We start from the raw sequence: 20,213 nt of genomic DNA, 5'->3' as shown, positions 1-20,213 counted from the left end.
TACTCGTGCCCTCCTCATCACCTCTCCCGGCCTCATCCCTGCAGGACTTTGTCCTGCCTTTGGCAGCTGCAAAGAGTTCTGGAATAAGGGTGTTCACGGCTGGAGCGGGTCCAGGCGCTGACAGGCCCTAGGGCTTGGGGCCCAGGTCATGGCGTTAAACCCGTCCCTAAGGCATTAAGCCTGACCAGAGAGCTGTCACCATATAACCCCTGTGACTTGTAGAACAAGGAATCACCTTTTTGGTGCGGAAGGACGCTTGTCCTCCAGTCCATTTGGCAAAAGTGGAAAGAAAGAGGCGAGGGAGTCCAGAGTGGAGACAGCCGGAGTCCTGAGGGCCTGAGCGTTGCGTCTCAGCTTCGCCATCCGCACCCTGCCTGGGGCTCCCACCAGCCCAGTGAGCTTTGGGACTTGCAGTAATTCTGGCAATCAAAGGCATTATTTTTCTGACCCTAGAGTTTTGCGATTCTCCTTGTTCCTAGGAATGCTGTAGAGTTTTGGCAGGTATCCAGAGGGGATATTCTCTGTAAAGCTAGAATCTCATCTCTGGAAGTTAGGAGCTGAGTATCCCCTGGAAGGTCTGTGGGACCTGGGAGCAGGGGTTAGCCCTGCCGCTGAGTCACACCCGCTGTCAGCTCCCACTCCATCTGGAACATGCCTCCCCCTGGCCCGGGGCAACCAGCCTGGTCCTTCCAGCTCCAGGCTCCCCAGTTGTTGTCCAGATAAATGAGACAATGTGATGGGTGGGGAGTCGTGAATAACATCGATGTGAGGTCACTAACCAGATTTTGCAGATATTTAAAGTACATTAAAAAATCTCTTATTTTTCAGAGACTGGCCATGGACCCACGCTGTAAGGGAATGCCCCTGTCTAGTTTTATACTGAAGCCCATGCAACGAGTAACGAGATACCCACTGATCATTAAAAATGTAAGTAACTGCCTTGCCTTTTCAAGCAGAGGAATGCTATCTCAGCAGGTCTGGGATCTGGGGTCACGGGCAGGTTCCTCAGCCAACACACCTGGTATCTGTTGTGTAGAAACTACACCAACAGGCTGTAGGAGGTGTCTGCATGGTAACTCCGAAAGAAAAGCTGAATTACTGTGAAAGTGTTAGTTTCTCAGTTGTGTCTGACTCTTTGCGACCCCTGTGGACTGTGGCCCAGCGGGCTCCTCTGTCCATGGGATTCTCCAGGCAAGAATACTGGAGCGGGTAGCCAGTCCCTTCTCCAGGGGATCTTCCCAACCCAGGGATTGAAGCTGGGTCTCCTGCGTTGCAGGCAGAGTGTTTACAGTCTGAGCCAGCAGGGAAGCCCCAGGAAGGTTTACTGTGAACAGAGCCAATAATACACACCTCTGCTGTGCAAACATGTGGCGTCACCCCCTTGTAAGTCAGTACGTGAGAGCTCAGTTCTTTTCCTAATGGAGGCAGAGTCTTGATGCTTTGGTTTTCCTAATAAGAAAGAGAGAAAAGTGAAAAGAAAGTAAAGTCGCTCTGTCGTGTCCTACTCTTTGGGACCCCATGGACTGTAGCCTATCCGGCTCCTCCATCCATGGACTTTTCCAGGCGATAATACTGGAGTGGGTTGCCATTTCCTTCTCCAGAGGATCTTCCCAACCTGGGTATCGAACCCAGGTCTCCCGCATAACAGGCAAATGCTTTACCATCTGAGCCAGCAGGAACGCTCTCAGAAAGAGAGAAAGGAATACAGTTTCCACCACCTGTCCTCAGAGAGCCATTGTGAGATACTCTGTGTTGATATTAGATGACTGTTGTTCTCCTGTCCTTTCAAGAAAGCCAATGCCAAATGAAAAGAAGAAATTGGGGCTTCAGTGTGCCCACCCTTAAAGTGAGAGAACAGACCTACTTGTCCTCTGAGCCTGTGATTCTGTAAGTGCAGGGAGGATGGCTTTTAGATCTGGTCCTTTCAGTGGAGAGTTTAGACACCCACATCTGTACGCTGGTGTGCTCACTGCTTCCGGGGTGTTGTTGCCTCTGGAGTCTCTCAGTGGCAGAGTTGGGAAACATATATGCGTGTATACATCCATAGACACAGTTACATACACATAAGTGTACAAACATATATTTAAGATCATATATGTATATGTTAGAAGCCATGAGTTCACACCAATAGTCCCTGTTCTAGTCTGATATCACAGAATGTATTCTCGCCTTCCCCCTTTCTGTGTATATAACTCCCTTCTCCATGAGAAGCCCTGCTCTCATTATCCTCGGTATATTTACTTACTTGCTGAATCCCCTTATATGTCACAAATTTCTGTCTCATGTAAGCATCTCCTCAGTCCAACCCCAGTTCCACCCCACAGAATACACTGTGGTCAATTGGCTGAGTTAAATAATTAGTTTTGAAAGACGCTTTCAATCTACCGTTTCCTTTTCTCCAACATACGGTTACTGTTAAACTAACTCAAAACTTTGTTTACTTCCCACAATATTTAGTTGCAAATTGATGTTGGAAACAAGTTTTTAAAATAAGCATTCTAGATCTAGTCAATGGGAAGAAAAACAAAAACAAGAGGAGAACTGAGAATCATACATATTAAAAAGGAAAAAACAAATTATCATTCTTTGCAGAAACATGATTTCTACCCCCTTGAGAACCCAAAAGAATGAATGGAAAACTAGCAAAACTAAGAACAGAATTTTAAAAGGTGGCAGTTATAAGATACAGATGGAAAGGTGTAAAAGCACCAAGACAAAATATTCTTTATATTAATACTAAGATGGAGAAATTCTTAGCGTGGCACCAAAGACAGAGCTTTAAAGGATTTAGAGTTGCACCAACTTGAAAAAAAAAATACTTTCTTCTGGGAACAACTAGATATTCATTAAGGAGAGAAGTTAAAGTGGCGAATCTGTACTATGAAAGAGACTTTTATATATTAGTTGGAATGATATCTAGAAAATGCTATTAAGTAAAACAAACAAACAGACAAAACCCCTCGCAAGCCATCCTACAGTAGGGTCTGTTTTGGACTAACTCTGGGTGGGTATTAAATGTAGGTGGAGCATCTAAAGGGATCTAAAGGGATGCCCTTTGCCCTGCACATGTTTACCTCTGAGGCAGGAAAGCAAAAGGGAGACAGCACAGTTGTTCTCAACATTCTGTATTATTTGAATCTTGCATATCAAGAACATTATTATTTGCATAAACATTTTTCTTAAAAAATTCCGTGTAACAAAATATAATGAACAGTAAAAGACCAATGACAGATATAAACTGAATAAACATTTTAACTGTATACAAGTAGACACTGAAATATATATAGATTGTGTATATATGTTTGTATCTAAAGCACTCTTACAACTCAAAAAGAAAAAGACAAATACCCTAATAGAAAAATAGGTTTAAAAAAAAGATAAAAAAGAAAAGTAGGTAAAATCTTTAACTAGATGTTTCTGAGAGGACTGTGGAATAGTAGTAAAGAATGTGTTGTTAGGAACCAGGCTGCTTGGGTTTGAATCTCCCATACCACTGCTGTGTGTCCTTGGGCAACTTCGTTTACCTCTCTGGTCCTTGGTTCCTTTATCTGTAAAATAGAGACATTGATAATACCTACTGCATGGTGTTCTGAGAAGTTAAGTGAGTGAATGAATATATGTCTGTCTGGCTCATACTAAGCTATACATAGATGTTAGCTTTATCATTTAATGTACTTATGCACTAAGTGTACACAAAATTCAAATTCTCTAATAATGAAAGAAATGCATAACTAAACAAGAAAATACATTGCTTTTGGCTTGCCAGGTAGGCATTTATTGAAAGGATTGTGAGTCCACAGTGTTGGCAGGTTTGCTCATGGAAGGTAGACTGGTTCAGCCTTCAGAGGGTGATGTAGACATCAAACTCCATGTTCTTTATGGCTCAGCATTTCCATCTCTAGGAATTTATTCTAAAGAATTAATCAGAGAAATACTGAAAAATATGAAGTTTTATGCATTGTGGCTCATCCTTACAATGACATATTGTAGAATCCTTAAAAATGATAAATATACTTCAATAAAAAATTTTTAAAAATTTTACTTTACAACATTGTATTGGTCATGTGAAGTGATCATCATATGATGATCTATAATTCATATATATTAAATAACATGCTATAATTGCCAAGAAGTGGGGAAAAAGCAAGTACAAAATGGTAGTGTAGTATGGCAGTGTGATCCAATTTTTGTTCTTGAAAAATTATATATATTTTTATCTAGGCAGAATGTATTAACAAACAGGATGTGTATGTGTGCTTAGCCACTCAGTCACGTCCAGATTTCTGTGTCCTCATGGACTATAGCCTGCTAGGCTCCTCTGTCCGTGGGATTCTCCAGGCAAGAATACTGGAGTGGGTTACCATTCCCTTCTCCAGGAGATCTTCCCGACTCTGGGACTGAACGTGTTTTTTGTGTCTCCTGCATTGGCAGGAGGATTCATCACCACTAGCGCCACCTGGGAAGTCAGTGAATAGGAAAGACAGAGATTATTATCCGATGGCACAATTAAAGGTGTTTTTTAGGTTCTTTATAACTTCCTAAATTTTCTAAATTTCATACATTATACAACAGTAATTTTACAATGAGAAAAAGCAATATATCTATTTTCATTTTTGAAAAAAAATAAATTCACACAATCTGCTATGTGGGATTCCCGTCTAGAGCAGTGGTCCTCAGACTCGGTTGCACTTTAGAATTACCTGGGAAACTCTAGAAAATTCCAGTGCCTGAGTCCCACCCCTGGGGATTCTGATATGGTCAGAGTTGAGGTCAGGACTTTTCAAAGGGATTTGAATGTACAGCCAGGATCCACCCAGAGCTAGAGCTGTGGTTTGGTAATGATTGTGAAAGTCACTCAGTCGTGTCTGACTCTTTGCAACCCCATGGTCTATACAGTCCATGGAATTCTCTAGGCCAGAATACTGGAGCTGGTAGCCATTCCCTTCTCTGGGGGATCTTCCCAACCCAGGGATGGAACCCAAGTCTCCCACATTATAGGTGGGTTCTTTTTTACCAGCTGAGCCACAAGGGAAGTTGGGGGACTCACAATACTTAGATTGGGCATTTTCCCCAAATCGAGTGCCTACTTAGGACCTTAAACCAAGGTATACCGTGGGGATGAGATTTTATTCAGGGTAAAACCCACTTGAATTATTTATATGTGGACAGTGTTAACCACTCAGTCTTGTCCGACTCTGTGACCCCATGGACTGTAGCCTGCCAGGCTCCTCTGTCCATGGGGATTCTCCAGGCAAGAATACTGGAGTGGGTTGGCCATTTCCTCCTCAGGTGATCTTCCCAACCCAGGGATCGGACCTGCATCTCTTATGTCTCCTGCCTTGCAGGCAGATTCTTTATCATCTGAACTATCAGGGAAGCCCGTATGTGGGTAAGGCATGAGCAAGTGCACGCTCAACATACTCCTAGTACATTGCAAAGTGGCTTAGGATGTGTCTTCGCTCTTAGTGTCTTTCCCCATGAGGACTGTTTTCAGTGTCCTCAGATTCCTTTGAGGATCCGTCAGGAGCATCCTCAAAGGGCCAGTACTCTGCAAAGTGCTTTACTTGTATCCAGCCATGCAGTCCTCCCAACAACCTTATAAAGGAGGTTCTGTGTGCTGTGCTTAGTTACTCAGTTGTGTCTGACTCTTTGGGACCCTGTGGACTGCAGCCCGCCAGGCTCCTCTGTCCATGGGATTCTCCAGACAAGAATACTGGAGTGGGTGGCCATGTCCTCCTCGAGGGGATCTTCCCAACCCAGGGATCGAACCCAGGTCTCCCACATTGTAGGCAGATTCTTGACCATCTGAGCCACCAGGGAAACCCAAGAATACTGGAGTGGGTAGATTATCCCTTCTCCAGTGGATCTTCCTGACTTAGGAATCGAACCAGGGTCTCCTGCATTGCAGGCAGATTCTTTACCAGCTGAGCCTCAGGGAAGCCCAGAGCAGGTGCTATTTGTATCCCTATTTCTCACAAGAAGAAAATGAGGCTCAGAACATTTATGTGACTGACCCATGTCATGGCTGGTCAGTGGTAGAGCAGGGATTTTAATCCAGAAGGTCTTGCTCTAGAACTGAACTCTTAATTGCTGGTCTGGAATGATTCATTCAGAAAAATGCACCTTTGCTCTGATGCACCCATTAGCATGAAGTTCCATGGGTACATAGATGCCTGCAGCTGTGCATGGACTCAGGGAAGGACCACTCTCCCTGGAGGAGTCCATATGGGGTGTGATGCTGCCCCTGCTGCAGCCGCTGCCCTCCTCACACCCCAAGTATAGAGAATCTGGCAGTCCCTGCCCTCATAGCTGTCCTATGCCAACAAAGAGTGGCCGTCTCTCTCCATGTCGTTGCCAAGGAGGCTGCTCAGAGCCACAGCTGCAAACACCTGGGCACTGTCTAGGAAAGGTCTGTGCGGAACCCTGTCTCTGCTGGGGCAAGTCTTCCAGAACAGTGAACCCCGGGCCCACTCATTGCCTAAGGCTACTGTCTTCTGTTCTCCTATGTAGATCCTGGAAAACACTCCAGAAAACCACCCGGACCACAGCCACCTGAAGCACGCCCTGGAGAAGGCAGAGGAGCTGTGCTCCCAGGTGAATGAAGGGGTGCGGGAGAAGGAGAACTCGGACCGACTGGAGTGGATCCAGGCCCATGTGCAGTGTGAAGGCCTGTCGGAGGTAACGCCTTAGGTGGGACCTGGGCTGCCTCTCTGAGTCTCAGCAGCCAGCCAGAAGGAGGACAAGAGAAATCATGAGTCGTCCTCTTCTGCGACCTCCAGTTTGCTAATCTGTCTCCAGCTGCATCTAATCTGTTGTTTAAACCATCTACCGAGTTTTTAATTTCAATTACTTTCTTTATTTTTTATTCTCAATTATTTTCGTTTACCTTTCCAGCAGTTCTAGTTATTTCTCTAACCTACTGGTTTTTCTTGTCTTGTTCCTTTCACAAATGGCCATTTTTTAACTTGTGTGAGAGCTGCATTGTGGTTACAAATTCTCAGTAATCACCACCAACCTTGTGGTTGGTTTGTTACACCAAGTTCAAAAACAAGCAAATTTTCTTGCTATTCCCATCTGTACTGAGCTTACTTGTCATTCTTCCTATGTGATCCAGCTCTCTGGGATCTCCTGTTATGTCCTTCACCTCATGCAGACACTAGATATATCTCCTTTCTCCTTCTCCCCTCAATAGCCTTTAAAATGGAAGCTCAGGGTCACCAGATTTAGGAAAGACTCTCGAAGCTACAGGTGCTTGTTTATCTTCCAGGGTTCACATTTCCATGCCATTTTCTGCTTCTGCAAATTGTTTTTGGTTTTATTTTTATTTTTACCAGCTTGCTTGTGTTTAAAAAGTACAGTTCTATATTTTTTTATTCCATTTTAACATCTTTTGTTGGTTGAGTCAGTCTTTAGTCCACGATACTGCCAGAAGTACTCTCTTATGGTATTTGATTCTCTTCTTGACTCTAATCTTTCCCTTAGTCTCACCCACTCTGCTGTTCTCTCTCTTTGTCTCTGTATACCCACACACCCCGCCCCCACACACAAGTTCATGTACTTACACAATTCACTAGGATTTACCAAAATGCCCAGCAGACCGTCTCCCTCACCCACACTCCCTGTGACTCTTTTCTTCTTACGAGCATCAGAGACATTCCCGACCTGAGGAGGTTACCCCACTGTTGCCTCCCCGCCCTGCCTCCTGTCCCTCTTCAGCGTACGTGTGGGATAAGCAAAGTTATGGAAGCAGCCATGTGGAAACCAAGGTGATGGGTGTGGGTTCCCACTTTGGAACTGTGTTGATATGCAGTCCAGGGGTAGTCACTGGTTGGCTGGCTCAGTTACTCACTCATTTATTCAATAAGCATTTACTGAGTGCCTGGCCCATGTGCTTTGCTCAGTCCTAACCACTGAGGACATGAAAATCAGTGAGACGTGACCTACCCCATCTCAAGAAGCCTACAGTCCTGGATTACTTAGAGGTCCAATATTTACAAGGCTATGTGAGAAGTGATGAGCCAGATCCAGGTGCCACGTGCTGTTGGACACTCGACGAGGAGGAAGGAACAGTCATGGAGGATTCAGGGACAGGTTGGAAAAGGTGACACTTGGCTGCATGTTCAAGGATGAAGATATCTCCCCAGGAAAGAATCCAGGGGAGGGCATTTCAGTGGAGGCCTCAGCCTGAGCGGGGCGTGGCTGAGGAATATAAGGGCACAGGTGACAGGCTTTAAGGCAAGTTGAAGGCAGGTCAGGGAAGGACTGTGTGTCATCCCCAGGAGCACTAAGTTGATCCTGGAGATGGTGGACTCGAATTGCTCCTGGATCTTCTGAGCTGAAGGGCCACTGTGCACTTTTTCTTTTTTAAAAAATGTTCTCTTATCTTTTTCTTTCTCTCTGTTTTTTTTTTTTTTTTTGGCTGCACCATGCAGAATGTAGGATCTTAGTTCCCCAACCACGGAGCCAACTCCGCCCCAGCAATGAAAGTGCAAAGTCCTAACCCTGGACTGCTAGGGAATTCCCCTCACTGTGTACTTTTAAAGGGGCCCTTCCCCGAGTCTCATGGCTGCAGTCACAGGACTCAGTGAGGCCTGAGTCTTCATCATAAAACATTAAGAATAGGAGCTTCCCTGGAAGGCCAGTGGTTAGGACTCCATAATTCCACTGCAGGGGGCACTGGTTTAGGGGACTAACATTCTTACATGCCTTGAGGCACAGCCAACGCCCCCCACAAAACCTTAAGAATAAAGTAAACTCTTGTTACTTGCTCTCTGTGGTGTATATACCCTCTTTGAAATAGACTGTTGTCCTTCCTAAGTGACCAGTCCTTCCTGACTATTGCATACCAGCTTTCTGTAGGGTCTGTTTTGCCTGTATGGTCAGGGTTCGTGGTTGTGGGAACGAGGCATATTGGCTTCCATTTCCTGGCCCAGATCTAAGCATACACCAGTGATTAGGTTTCACATAAATGCTGTCTTTGGCTTTCTTGTCTTAAGATCAAGAACTATAAAGACGGTTTCCAATTCACATATGTTCAGTGTCAGCCTGAATAACTGGAGGCTGTGACCCTTGAGTAATAATAAACCACACCACCTCTTTGTCATCCAAGTGACTCATTGGGTTCATTGCCCCAAGTGGCTTGAACTCCCTCTTGGCAAATAAAAAGGACTAGATTGACCTCCAGGCTCTTGTTCAGAGGAACGCCCTTGGAAGGCTCCCTCTGTGGTGTCATCTTCAGTTGTTCAGGCTCCCTCAGAGCCTCGGCGGGAGGCTGTTGGCACTCAGCCCTCCTGGTACCTGGAAGTGGACTGGAATGGCCACTCTCCTTTGAGGCCTACAGGTCTCTAGTCATAGAGGCGCTGTTGATTATTTCTTCCACACTAGAGGCAGACAGGTAGCCAGCAACATCTCTTGGGGCACGTGTGTTGTGAACTCTTCCTTAATACTCTCTTCAGGAGATGTGTAATGTATAGGGATCATAACTGTGGAGAGCCTCAGCCTTGGGGCCCAGGTGTGAGCAGGTGGAAGCCCTGAAGGTCTGACTCCTGCCTCGACCATTCTGCTTCTGAGGCACAGCTGTGGCCTTCCCCTCCCTCAGTCTCTCCTCTGCTAGCCAAAAGGGGGGCCTTAGTGAGGTCATATCTCCTACAGTCTCCCTCTGCCCCTTTAGAACCTGCTCACAGGAAATGATAGAACCTGGAGGGATGATAGAGCTTGAGATGATATAGAGCTTGAGATGATAGAACCTGGGGGGATGATAGAACCTGGGGGGATGATAGAACCTGGGGGGATGATAGAACCTGGGGGGATGATAGAACATGAGATGATAGAACCGTGTGTGTGTGTGTGTGTGTGTGTGTGTGTGTGTGAAAGAACAAGATGATAGAACCCAGAGGGATTATAGAGCATGAGATGAAAAGCCCAGGGGGGATGACAGAGCATGAGATGGTAGAACCAGTGTGTGTGTGTGTGTGCATGTGTGTGTGAAAGAAGATGAGATGATAGAGCCCAGAGGGATGGTAGAGCATAAGATGATAGCGCCCAGGGTGTGACAGAGCATGAGATGACAGAGCCCAGGGGTGAACAATAGAGCTGCATCTCAGGTTTGGGAAGTGGCAGGAAGAGAGCCGCCCCTTCGCGTCTTCAGGAGCAGTGATCTGGGCGAGATCTACTGTGTACCAGCACAGTTTCTGTTCTGCTTGGCTCTGAGGCATCCGTCAGCACCACCGGGTTTGGCAGCCCCCATGAGGTAGGGGCCGGGACTCTCGCTGTGCCCTGGAAAGCGGCATTTGTCCTGTGGAACCGCAGAGAGGCGCCGCTGTTCCCAGCAGCAGGCACGCCGCCGTTTCAGCCTGGGCGGCGCTGTCGTTGGGGCCGGTTCGTGCCGCCTCCGGCGGACCAGCCTGCACACAGCACGCACTCATCAAGGACGGAGGGTTTTCTTCCTGCTGCCCTGTTTCCCCAATAAATAAAAGGGAGAAATGTCATCCTGAGACACTAGACCTCAAGGAAGGGCATTAGGAATCACACCCAGGGTTCATCCTGACACATGCAGTCTCCCGAACCACACCTTTAACTTCTTAGCTCCCAAAGCTTGAAGTCTTCAAAGCTGTCCTCTATCTGAGCCTAAGAAACAGGCCTCAGATTCTGATGGAGACCACAGCTTTCAGATGCGGAAACACAAACGAACAGAAAAACAACCGCAACAAAAACACGACCTCACTCCATTGTGTCTTCTTTGGTTTTTTTCCTTCCTCAGCAACTTGTGTTCAATTCCGTGACCAACTGCTTGGGGCCACGCAAGTTTCTGCACAGCGGGAAGCTCTACAAGGCCAAGAGCAATAAGGAGCTGTATGGCTTCCTCTTCAACGACTTCCTGCTGCTGACCCAAATCATCAAGCCCCTGGGCTCCTCTGGCACCGACAAAGTCTTCAGCCCCAAATCAAACCTGCAGTATAAAATGTACAAAACAGTAAGTCCGACTCTAGACTGCAACATCAGGGTTGACGGTGGGGGTAGGAGAACGTGTCTAAAGGGAGTCAGCGTTTGAGCAGGGTTTGAGGTCTGTGGCGCAGAGGAGAGCCAGGATTTACAGGGACCACAAGCATGGGTCCAGCAGTATCAGCAAAGTGGCGTGCGTGATGAGTTGGTCAGTTGTATTTGACTCTGAGATCTAATGAACTGTAGCCCGCCAGGCTTCTCTGTCCATGGGATTTCCCAGAAAAGAATACTGGAGTGGGTTGCCATTTCCTTCTCCAGGGGATCTTCCGGACCCAGGGATGGAACCTGTGTCTCCTGCTTGGCAGGTGGATTCTTTACCACTGAGCCACCATGGAAACCCATCAGAAAAAGAACAATACTGAGTTCAATTGACAAACGTTTATTAGCTGCCAAGTGGTTGCTGTGGGTCCCCTTGGACGTGACTAAGGCATGTCCTGTCTTGATGGGGTTCACAGTCCAGTGTACCGATGAGGCAGGCGTGGGAAAGCTCTAGACTAGAACTTCAGCGTCCACTTCCCAAACATTCCCAGATCCCCCTCCAAACTTCTCAGGATGGCTTGGAACATGTGTGCCCTCATCTTCTCCAACAAACGCCGATATAAATCGCCCGTGTGTAGACAGTGCTCGTGAGCTGCGCGTCTGGTCTGCTTCTGTGTGTGCGGCCGTGTCTGTGTCTTTTCACGTCATAGGGTATTGTTTTTCTAAATTTATCTCTGTGGGGGTGTTTTCACAGAAGGATTTTCTCTGAAGCAGCAGTTAGCCTTCTTTCGGGAAAAAGAACAATGTACTTATGTAGATTGTCACTAGCAGCTTTGTGTGAACAACTTGGAGGGAGTTGCTTGGAGGTAGAGTTGATGGGACTTCCCTGGTGGCTCAGATGGTAAAGAATCTGCCTGCAATGCAGGAGACCTGGATTCGATTCCTAGTTCAGGAAGATCCCCTGGAGAAGGGAATGGCTACCCACTCCCATATTCTTGCCTGGAGAATTCGATGGACAGAGGAGCCTGGCAGGCTATGGGGCTGACAGAGGATGAGATGGTTGGATGGCATCACTGACTCAATGGACATGAGTTTGAGTAAGCTCTGGGAGTTGGTGATGGACAGGGAAGCCTGGCGTGTTGCAGTCCATGGGGTCGTAAAGAGTCAGACAGGACTGAACGACTAACACTTTCTAAATACATAATACATCTAGAGTTGATGGAGACTGTTTGCTGACTAGGATATACTATGGAAAAAGCAAATACATCAGTTCTTATTCTGGAGGACTTTAGAAATACCTGCAATACCATCCGGTCTACTGATCACTCTAGTACTTCTCCAACTCATTTGAAAACTTATCTTTGCAGAAAACCCTGTATGCCGATGTTTGTAGCAGAGCACTCCTTAAGTGTGGGCCGCTGCCCATAGTGACTTCCTTCTAAAGACTTCAGTATGAAAAGTGGGGAAGTAAAAATAAAAATTCACAAGTAGAAACCTGGGAAATAATACCTTAGCCAGATGATGAGGGGAAAAAAGTACCTGCAAAATGGAGGTGGGGGGAATCCATATTTACAATTTTCATTTATCTGAAAATTGATATTAACACTTATTCAGTTCAGTTCAGTCACTCAGTCATGTCCAACTCTTTGTGACCCAATGGACTGCAGCACGCCAGGCCTCCCTGTCCATCACCAACTCCCAGAGTTCACCCAAACTCATGTCCATTGAGTCGGTGATGCCATCCAACATCTCACCCTCTGTCATCCTCTTCTCCTCCAGCCCTCGATCTTTCCCAGCATCAGGGTCTTTTCCAATGAGTCCCTTATCATTCCAAACATCATTATTTCAGTATGGTTTACTGAAACCACCGCCACCCCCAAGACACAAACAGACACACCCCTTGCCTTTGGTTTAGTTTACTGGATCATGTGCAACTCAGCACACACACGTCCTCACAGACCCCCAGTCTGGTCTTGTAATGCCCATGCATTATTTTTCAGCCTATTTTCCTAAATGAGGTTCTAGTGAAGTTGCCCACTGACCCTTCTGGGGATGAACCCATCTTCCACATTTCCCATATCGACCGAGTCTACACGCTCCGAGCAGAGAGCATAAACGAAAGGTAAGACCTGCCTCCTCCCTGGCCCTAGGCACCCGGGTTCCACCAGGTGTAGGGCGGATGTGGGACAGTTAATTAATCAGTGGGTGCCAACATCCCCTCTGGCTGGAGGTGGGGGTGGGGCATCAGGTGAAGTGGTCTTAGTTCATTTTTCCAGCGTCTTTCAAAAGTTCACTTTTCAAAAGGAAATACAATGAAATGAATCTGGCTTGAGAATTTTTTGAATAGCAATTTTCAGTATTTTTTGAGATAATGGAGGCTCTTCCGTTTCCCAAATTTTCTCAGGTGGCAGAAACTAATAGGAAAACTATTCAGGGGTTAGAGGACCTCCCAATCCTGACCCCCTCGTTGTCTGGCTCCCTTGGACAGACATCCTGGATCCTAGAAGCTGTGGGCATGTCTGCCTTAATCAGGGCTCTGCTCTGGAACCGATTGAAACAGATTATTTTTCTGAAGGGTGAACTTGACACAAGACCAACAACATTCCAAGAGCATTTGTGCCAAGCAAGAAATTGGCTAAAGTTATCATGCATATGGTTCTCAGAGAAATGGAAAAGAAAAAAATCACACCAGGATGCTTTCTTTCCCAGTGTGTTTGCTCCTTCACAGAAAGTGGCTGCTTATCTGGGAAATCATTTCTTTCTTTAGATGGTTTAGTGAGAGAGATCCTTCTAGCCTTCTTGGATTAGGCAAATTTGTGATGTTTCTCAGTAAGGAAAGAAGAGGAGCTGCTGTGAGCAATACAGCAACAACGTTTATCATTGTAGATTTCCTTCCGTGGGGACACAAACCCAGGTTTGTAGCAAATCAATAAAAACGTCACCCGTGCCTTTGTTTTGAATGGTAGAAATCATCCTTAGGGCCATGTGATGTAAAACCAGATTCTCTATGCTGAGCCTTTGTTGTAAAAATCAAACGAACAAAGCAGAGTCCTGGAAACTGAATTGGTACCGACCTGATGCCTGAGTTTTGTCTGGCAGCATTCTGTCTGTTTTTTTCCAAGGACTGCCTGGGTGCAGAAGATCAAAGCAGCTTCTGAACTCTACATAGAGACGGAGAAGAAGAAGCGGGAGAAGGCGTACCTGGGTAAGGCATCGCTGGGCAGCGGGGCCCTGGGAATCCGCAGAGGTGGCGGGCAGAGGGCCATCCGGTTGGGCCCAGAACCCTTAGAGCTGGAAGGTGGACCTGGTTGGGCCCAGAACCCTTAGAGCTGGAAGGTGGACCTGGGGGTAGCGGGGAGCCTGAGGGTGGAGGCAGATGGAAGAGGGGGGGCAAGGTATGGGTGAGGGGTGGAGGGCGGGTTCCAGGATGGAGGAAGCAAGAGTTTTAAGCCAGGAAGGGGAGACTTGTTCTTGAAGAGGGGCATAAAATAAATCAGTAGGCAAACTGGAAATACAGCGAACACTAAACAGGAGCATTTTGTTTTTCCTCCCATCACAGTCCGCTCCCAAAGAGCCACAGGCATCGGAAGGTTGATGGTGAACGTGGTTGAAGGCATTGAGCTGAAACCTTGTCGGTCACATGGTAAGGGCCCTAGAAACCCCCTCTAGCGTGTATGAGTGGTGGAAGCCTTTCTGCATCCCTTCCACTTGGCTTTACTTTATTTTCTAAAATTAATTTTTACTGGAGGATAGTTGCTTTAGGGGCTTCCCAGGTGGCTCAGCGGTAAAGAATCCACCAGCTAATGCAGGAGACACAGGAATTCGGGCTCGATCTCTGGGTTGGGAAGATCCCCTGGAGAAGGAAATGGTAACCCAGTATTTTTGCCTGGGAAGCGCATGGACAGAGGAGCCTGGAGGGCCGCAGTCCATGGGGTTGTAAAGAGCCGGACGTGACTGAGTGACATGATTGCTTTACAATGCCACTATGTTCGTTTCTCCTGTGTAGCAGAGTGAGCCAGTTCTGTGAATCCATTTATCCCCCTTCTTTGGATTTCCTTCCCGTTTAGGTTACTACAGAGCGTTGAGTCCACCTGGCTTTAAAACAAATTGGCCCCTAATCCTAAATTTCCTTCCAGACTTGGTTATTCCCATCCACCATTTTGCCTTCCAGAGAGATGTGAGTGGCTGCCTTTTCACAACACTCTCAGTCCCTCTGTATCTGTAGATTCCACACCTGCAGAACGAAAATAGTCAGAAACATTTTTGAAATTTCAAAACAGCAAAACTTGAATTTGCCTTGCACCAGCAACTATTCACATACTGAATCTGCAGGTGTGAAATCTATAGATAGAGGGCTGATGTGTTGTCAGAGGGCAGCCACTCAGATCTCTCTGGAAGGCAAAACGGTGGATGGGAATAACCCAGTGTGGAAGGAAATTTAGGATTATAGGCCAGTTTATTTTAAAGCCAGGTGGACTGAACGCTCTGTGGTAAGCTAAGCGGGAAGGAAATGCACAGAGGGGATAAATGTGTGCACATGACTGATCCACTCTGCCGCGCAGGAGAGGCCAGCAGCATTGTGAGCGTGATCGGGTGCTCAGTCGCTCAGCCACGTCCGGCTCTCTGCAACCCCATGGACTGTGGCCCTCCAGGCTCCTCTGTCCATGGGCTTCCCAAGTGGTGCTAGTGGTAAAGAACCTGCCTGCCCATGCAGGAGACAGAAGAGTCATGGGTTCACTCCCTGGGTCAGGAAGATCCCTGGAGATTAAGCCTGGCAGTCCACTCCAGTATTCTCCCCTGGAGAACCCCATGGACCGAGGAACCTGGTGGGCTACAGTCCACAGAGTCGGGCAAGACTGAGCGACCTAGCACAGCCCTACATTGTATTAGGGATTATATATAACCTGGAGATGACTTGAAGTAGATGAAGGATATGGGCAGGTCTATACTAGAACATTTTATGTAAGGGACTTGAGCCTCTGAGGATTTGTGTATCTGTGGGGTTGGGGACCCAATCCCTGTAGATACTGAGTGGTGATTGCAGATTTGACACAATCGAAGTTAAAGTGAGGAGACAGGGAAGATTTAATTTTGAAGCCCACTCGTGATAAAGTGTGATAAATATTTAAGTGTTAATATTATAGTTTAAGTAGGATGCTGGATTATGTGCATTTTCCTCTGGATTCTCTATCTTACGCTGCATGTTAAGCATGGGATTGGAGTGGGGTCGGAATGAGGGGAGTAGAGGGAAGAGGTGCCTCGGGGCTGTGACCCTGCCAGAGACGCCCAGAAGAGCCGGGCTCTGTCCCCTCCAGGGAAGAGTAACCCGTACTGCGAGGTGACCATGGGCTCCCAGTGCCACATCACCAAGACCATCCAGGACACCCTGAACCCCAAGTGGAACTCCAACTGCCAGTTCTTCATCAGAGACCTGGAGCAGGAGGTGCTGTGTATTACCGTGTTTGAGAGGGACCAGTTCTCGCCAGATGGTGAGTAGACAGCGGCCCTGGGCACCTGCCCCTTTCCCTGCCCCTTGGCTTTCATGGATAGGCGTTTTCTACCTGGGAACTTGGTGTGCAGAATTTCCTGGGCTTCCCGCCAGAGAGATGAGGTTGGCGTCCCCTGGGAAGAGGCCTTCAATGATGCCGGAGCATCTCAGAGGAGGTGGACAAAGTGTGCTTGATCTAGAGTGGCCCAGCTTCCCTAGGACAAAGATCATGTCCCATGCTTCCTTAAAGCAGGTAACTGCAGAGAGGGCTGTACCCCCAAAGCCTCAGCCTAATTCTTTAGTCCTTGGCTAAAAGCTTTGGTGAAAATGGATAAAACTAGCCAGTTTAGCAAGAAGAGTATTAGTTCACAAACAATGTGGCAGAATCAATCAATGACCATCAGGTGACATTTGAGCTTAATCAAAGGGATGAAATTATGTTGGGCACATCATTCCTTCAATCAACTTCCTGTTTCTGCTTGAAGCTGGAAAAAAAATGGGTCTGGCCAATGATTCCAAGACACTTGTCTCTATCTTCCTCAATCCAATAAAAATAAGAGAATTTTTTAAAATTTAAATTTAAAGATTATGGCCTCAACTTGATTATATTCAAAGGAGGATAACTGAAGGCTAGGAGTGAGGGTCCGGTGCAGACATGATCTGTGCAAGGCTTAAATTGCTCCACGTGGCTTTTGTCTTTTATAGTACTTTCATATGAATTATTTCATTGTGAGTTAGCTACTATTAATTATGGCCCAGAGATGGTCACATAGCTGGCTAAATGTTAGAGCATGACCAGAACACTCTACCAAGGGAAGATTTCATACAAAGATGGGCACAATAAAGGACAGAAATGGCATGGACCTAACAGAAGCAGAAGATATTAAGAAGAGGTGGCAAGAATATACAGATGAACTATACAAAAAAGATCTTCATGACCCAGATAACCACAATGGTGTGATCACTCACCTAGAGCCAGACATCCTGGAATGTGAAGTCAAGTGGGCCTTAGGAAGCATCACTACGAACAAAGCTAGTGGAGGAGATGGAATTCCAGTTGAGCTATTTCAAATCCTCAAAGATGATGCTGTGAAAGTGCTGCATTCAATATGCCAGCAAATTTGGAAAATTCAGCAATGGCCACAGGACTGGAAAAGGTCAGTTTTCACTCCAATCCCAAAGAAAGGCAATGCCAAAGAATGTTCAAACTACTGCACAATTGCACTCATCTCACACACTAGCAAAGTAATGCTCAAAATTCTCCAAGCCAGGCTTCAACATACATGAACCATGAACTTCCAGGTGTTCAAACTGGATTTAGAAAAAGCAGAGGAACCAGAGATCAAATTGTCAACATCCATTGAATCATCAAAAAAGCAAGAGAATTCCAGAAAAACATCTATTTCTGCTTTATTGACTACGCCAAAGCCTTTGACTGTGTCGATCACAACAAACTGTAGGAAATTCTTCAAGAGATGGGAATACCAGACCACCTGACCTGCCTCCTGAGAAATCTGTATGCAAGTCAGGAAGCAACAGTTAGAACTGGACATGGAACAACAGACTGGTTCCAAATAGGAAAAGGGGTATGTCAAGGCTGTATATTGTCACCCTGCTTATTTAACTTATATGCAGAGTACATCATGAGAAACCCTGGGCTGGATGAAGCACAAGCTGGAATCAAGATTACCAGGAGAAATGTCAATAACCTCAGATATGCAGATGACATGACCCTTAGGGCAGAAAGCGAAGAAGAACTAAAGAGCCTCTTGATGAAAGTGAAAGAGGAAAAAAAAAAAAAAAAGAAAGAAAGTGAAAGAGGAGAGTGAAAAGTTGCCTTAAAACTCAACATTCAGAAAACTAAGATCATGGCATCTGGTCCCATCACTTCATGGCAAATAGATGGAGAAACAATGGAAACAGTGACAGACTTTATTTTTGGGCTCCAAAATCACTGTAGATGGTGATTGCAGCCATGAAATTAAAAGACGCTTACTCCTTGGAAGGAAAGTTATGACCAATCTAGATAGCATATTAAAAAGCAGAGACATTACTTTGCCCACAAATATCTGTGTAGTCAAAGTTATGGTTTTTCCAGTAGTCATGTATGGATGAGAGAGTGGGACTATAAAGAATGCTGTGTGCCGAAGAATTGATGCTTTTGGACTGTGGTGTTGGAGAAGACTCTTGATAGTCCCTTGGACTGCAAGGAGATCCAAACAGTCCATCCTAAAGGAAATCAGTCCTGAATATTCATTGGAAGGACTGATGTTGAAGTTGAATCTCCAATACTTTGGCCACCTGATGCGAAGAACTGACTCCTTGGAAAAAACCCTGATGCTGGGAAAGATTGAAGGCAGGAGGAGAAGGGGAAGACAGAGGATGAGATGGCTGGATGACATCACCGACTCAATGGACATGGGTTTGGGTAAACTCTGGGAGTTGGTGATGGACAGGGAGGCCTGGTGTGCTGCAGTCTACAGGGTCGCAAAGTGTTGGACACGACTGAGCAACTGAACTGAGCTGACTGAGAACAGTGTGACTCAAGCCTGGAGTCTGAACCACTGTGCTTCACTGGCCATTTTTATTCTGATAAATAAAGACTTGAGGTTGGATTTTTTAATTGAATAGTGAAATATCATGGCACAATGGCAGCGCCACTAGAGATTCAGTTGCAAATCCTAGTGTAGCTCTTATTTCAGAGATTATTCCTGAAATGCACAAGGGGCAACATGCACTTGGTATCGTCCACCAGAAAAAATTCCCAGGTTTTAAACCTTGGAAGAAAAGCTATTTCCTGTAGAAGAGTGGCTGGATCATAGTATATTGCCAATTGCTGAATTGCTGAATGAAAAAAAGGAAGGAATTAATGGTCTGGAAGCCCATTTGGTACCATCATTTTAATGAATAGCATTAAAAAATTTCAAACATTCTCATGTCTATTACTGACACACTCTCTCTCTCTCTCTCTCTCTCTCTCTCTCTCTATATATATATATATATATATATATATATATATATATATAATTTTTTTTGGCCCTGCCATGCAGCATGCAGGATCTTAGTTCCCAGACAAAAGATCAACCTGTTCCTTCTACAGTGGAAGCTCTGCACCCTAACCACGGGGCCACCCGGGAAGTCCCTGACACTCAATATTTGATGAAAAGTGGTGTTGAAGGACTTCCCTGGAGGTCCAGTGGTTAAGACTCTGGGCTTCAAATGCAGGGGGTGTGGATTTGATCCCTGGTCGGGGAACAGAGATCCCACAAGCTGCATGATGTAGCCAAAATAAAAAGGTGGTATTGAGGTTGTCCTGGGAGCGTGGCTGGGAGTCTGCAGTGCCTGTGCTGTGGGAAATTTTTTTTTCCCACCAAAGAAATAAGTGAAGAGAGAGCGAAAAGAAACAGGTGACTTCCTTCTGGGAGATTTCTTTAAATTTCACATACATTGCAAATTGCGCAGCAGATATGATATCCAGTTTTGCATTGTCTCCCAGGAAGCTCCCGGCCCTTTAGGGGCCCCCTGGGTACAAGGGAAAAATCTGTATTTTGAGTTTCTTCTAGACTCTTCTTCATCCCCAGCCCAGTACCTTTTTGTTTTCACTCCATTTGAAAATGATGCTGTCACTGTAGTCCCTGGATTCCAAGAAACTAGCTCCCTTCTGAAGAAGAGAGAGGGTAACACCTCGCTGGGACACGCCCAGTATGCCAGGTACCTGCCCTGACGAGAAGGAATCCTCTCTGAG

At 46.1% G+C, this 20,213-nt stretch overlaps 1 protein-coding gene across 6 annotated transcripts in view; it reads left to right on the top strand.

The window, feature by feature from the left end:
* ITSN1 (intersectin 1) overlaps positions 1 to 20,213 on the top strand; it is a 251,132-nt gene that overhangs the window by 220,561 nt on the left and 10,358 nt on the right. For 5 of the 6 annotated variants that reach the window (XM_043892810.1, XM_043892808.1, XM_043892809.1 and 2 more), the window contains 7 exons: positions 829 to 927; positions 6,511 to 6,678; positions 10,760 to 10,972; positions 12,981 to 13,102; positions 14,103 to 14,185; positions 14,540 to 14,623; positions 16,296 to 16,469. In XM_043892810.1, coding sequence (XP_043748745.1) covers positions 829 to 927; positions 6,511 to 6,678; positions 10,760 to 10,972; positions 12,981 to 13,102; positions 14,103 to 14,185; positions 14,540 to 14,623; positions 16,296 to 16,469 — 943 coding nt within the window. Of the gene's footprint in view, positions 1 to 828; positions 928 to 6,510; positions 6,679 to 10,759; positions 10,973 to 12,980; positions 13,103 to 14,102; positions 14,186 to 14,539; positions 14,624 to 16,295; positions 16,470 to 20,213 lie in introns of those variants that run through there. The other variant, XM_043892811.1, reaches the window with a different exon arrangement.

The sequence above is a fragment of the Cervus elaphus genome, chromosome 31 (genome assembly GCF_910594005.1).
Source record: "Cervus elaphus chromosome 31, mCerEla1.1, whole genome shotgun sequence".
Taxonomy (NCBI): domain Eukaryota; kingdom Metazoa; phylum Chordata; class Mammalia; order Artiodactyla; family Cervidae; genus Cervus; species Cervus elaphus.
This window is presented reverse-complemented; position numbering and strand designations above follow the sequence as displayed.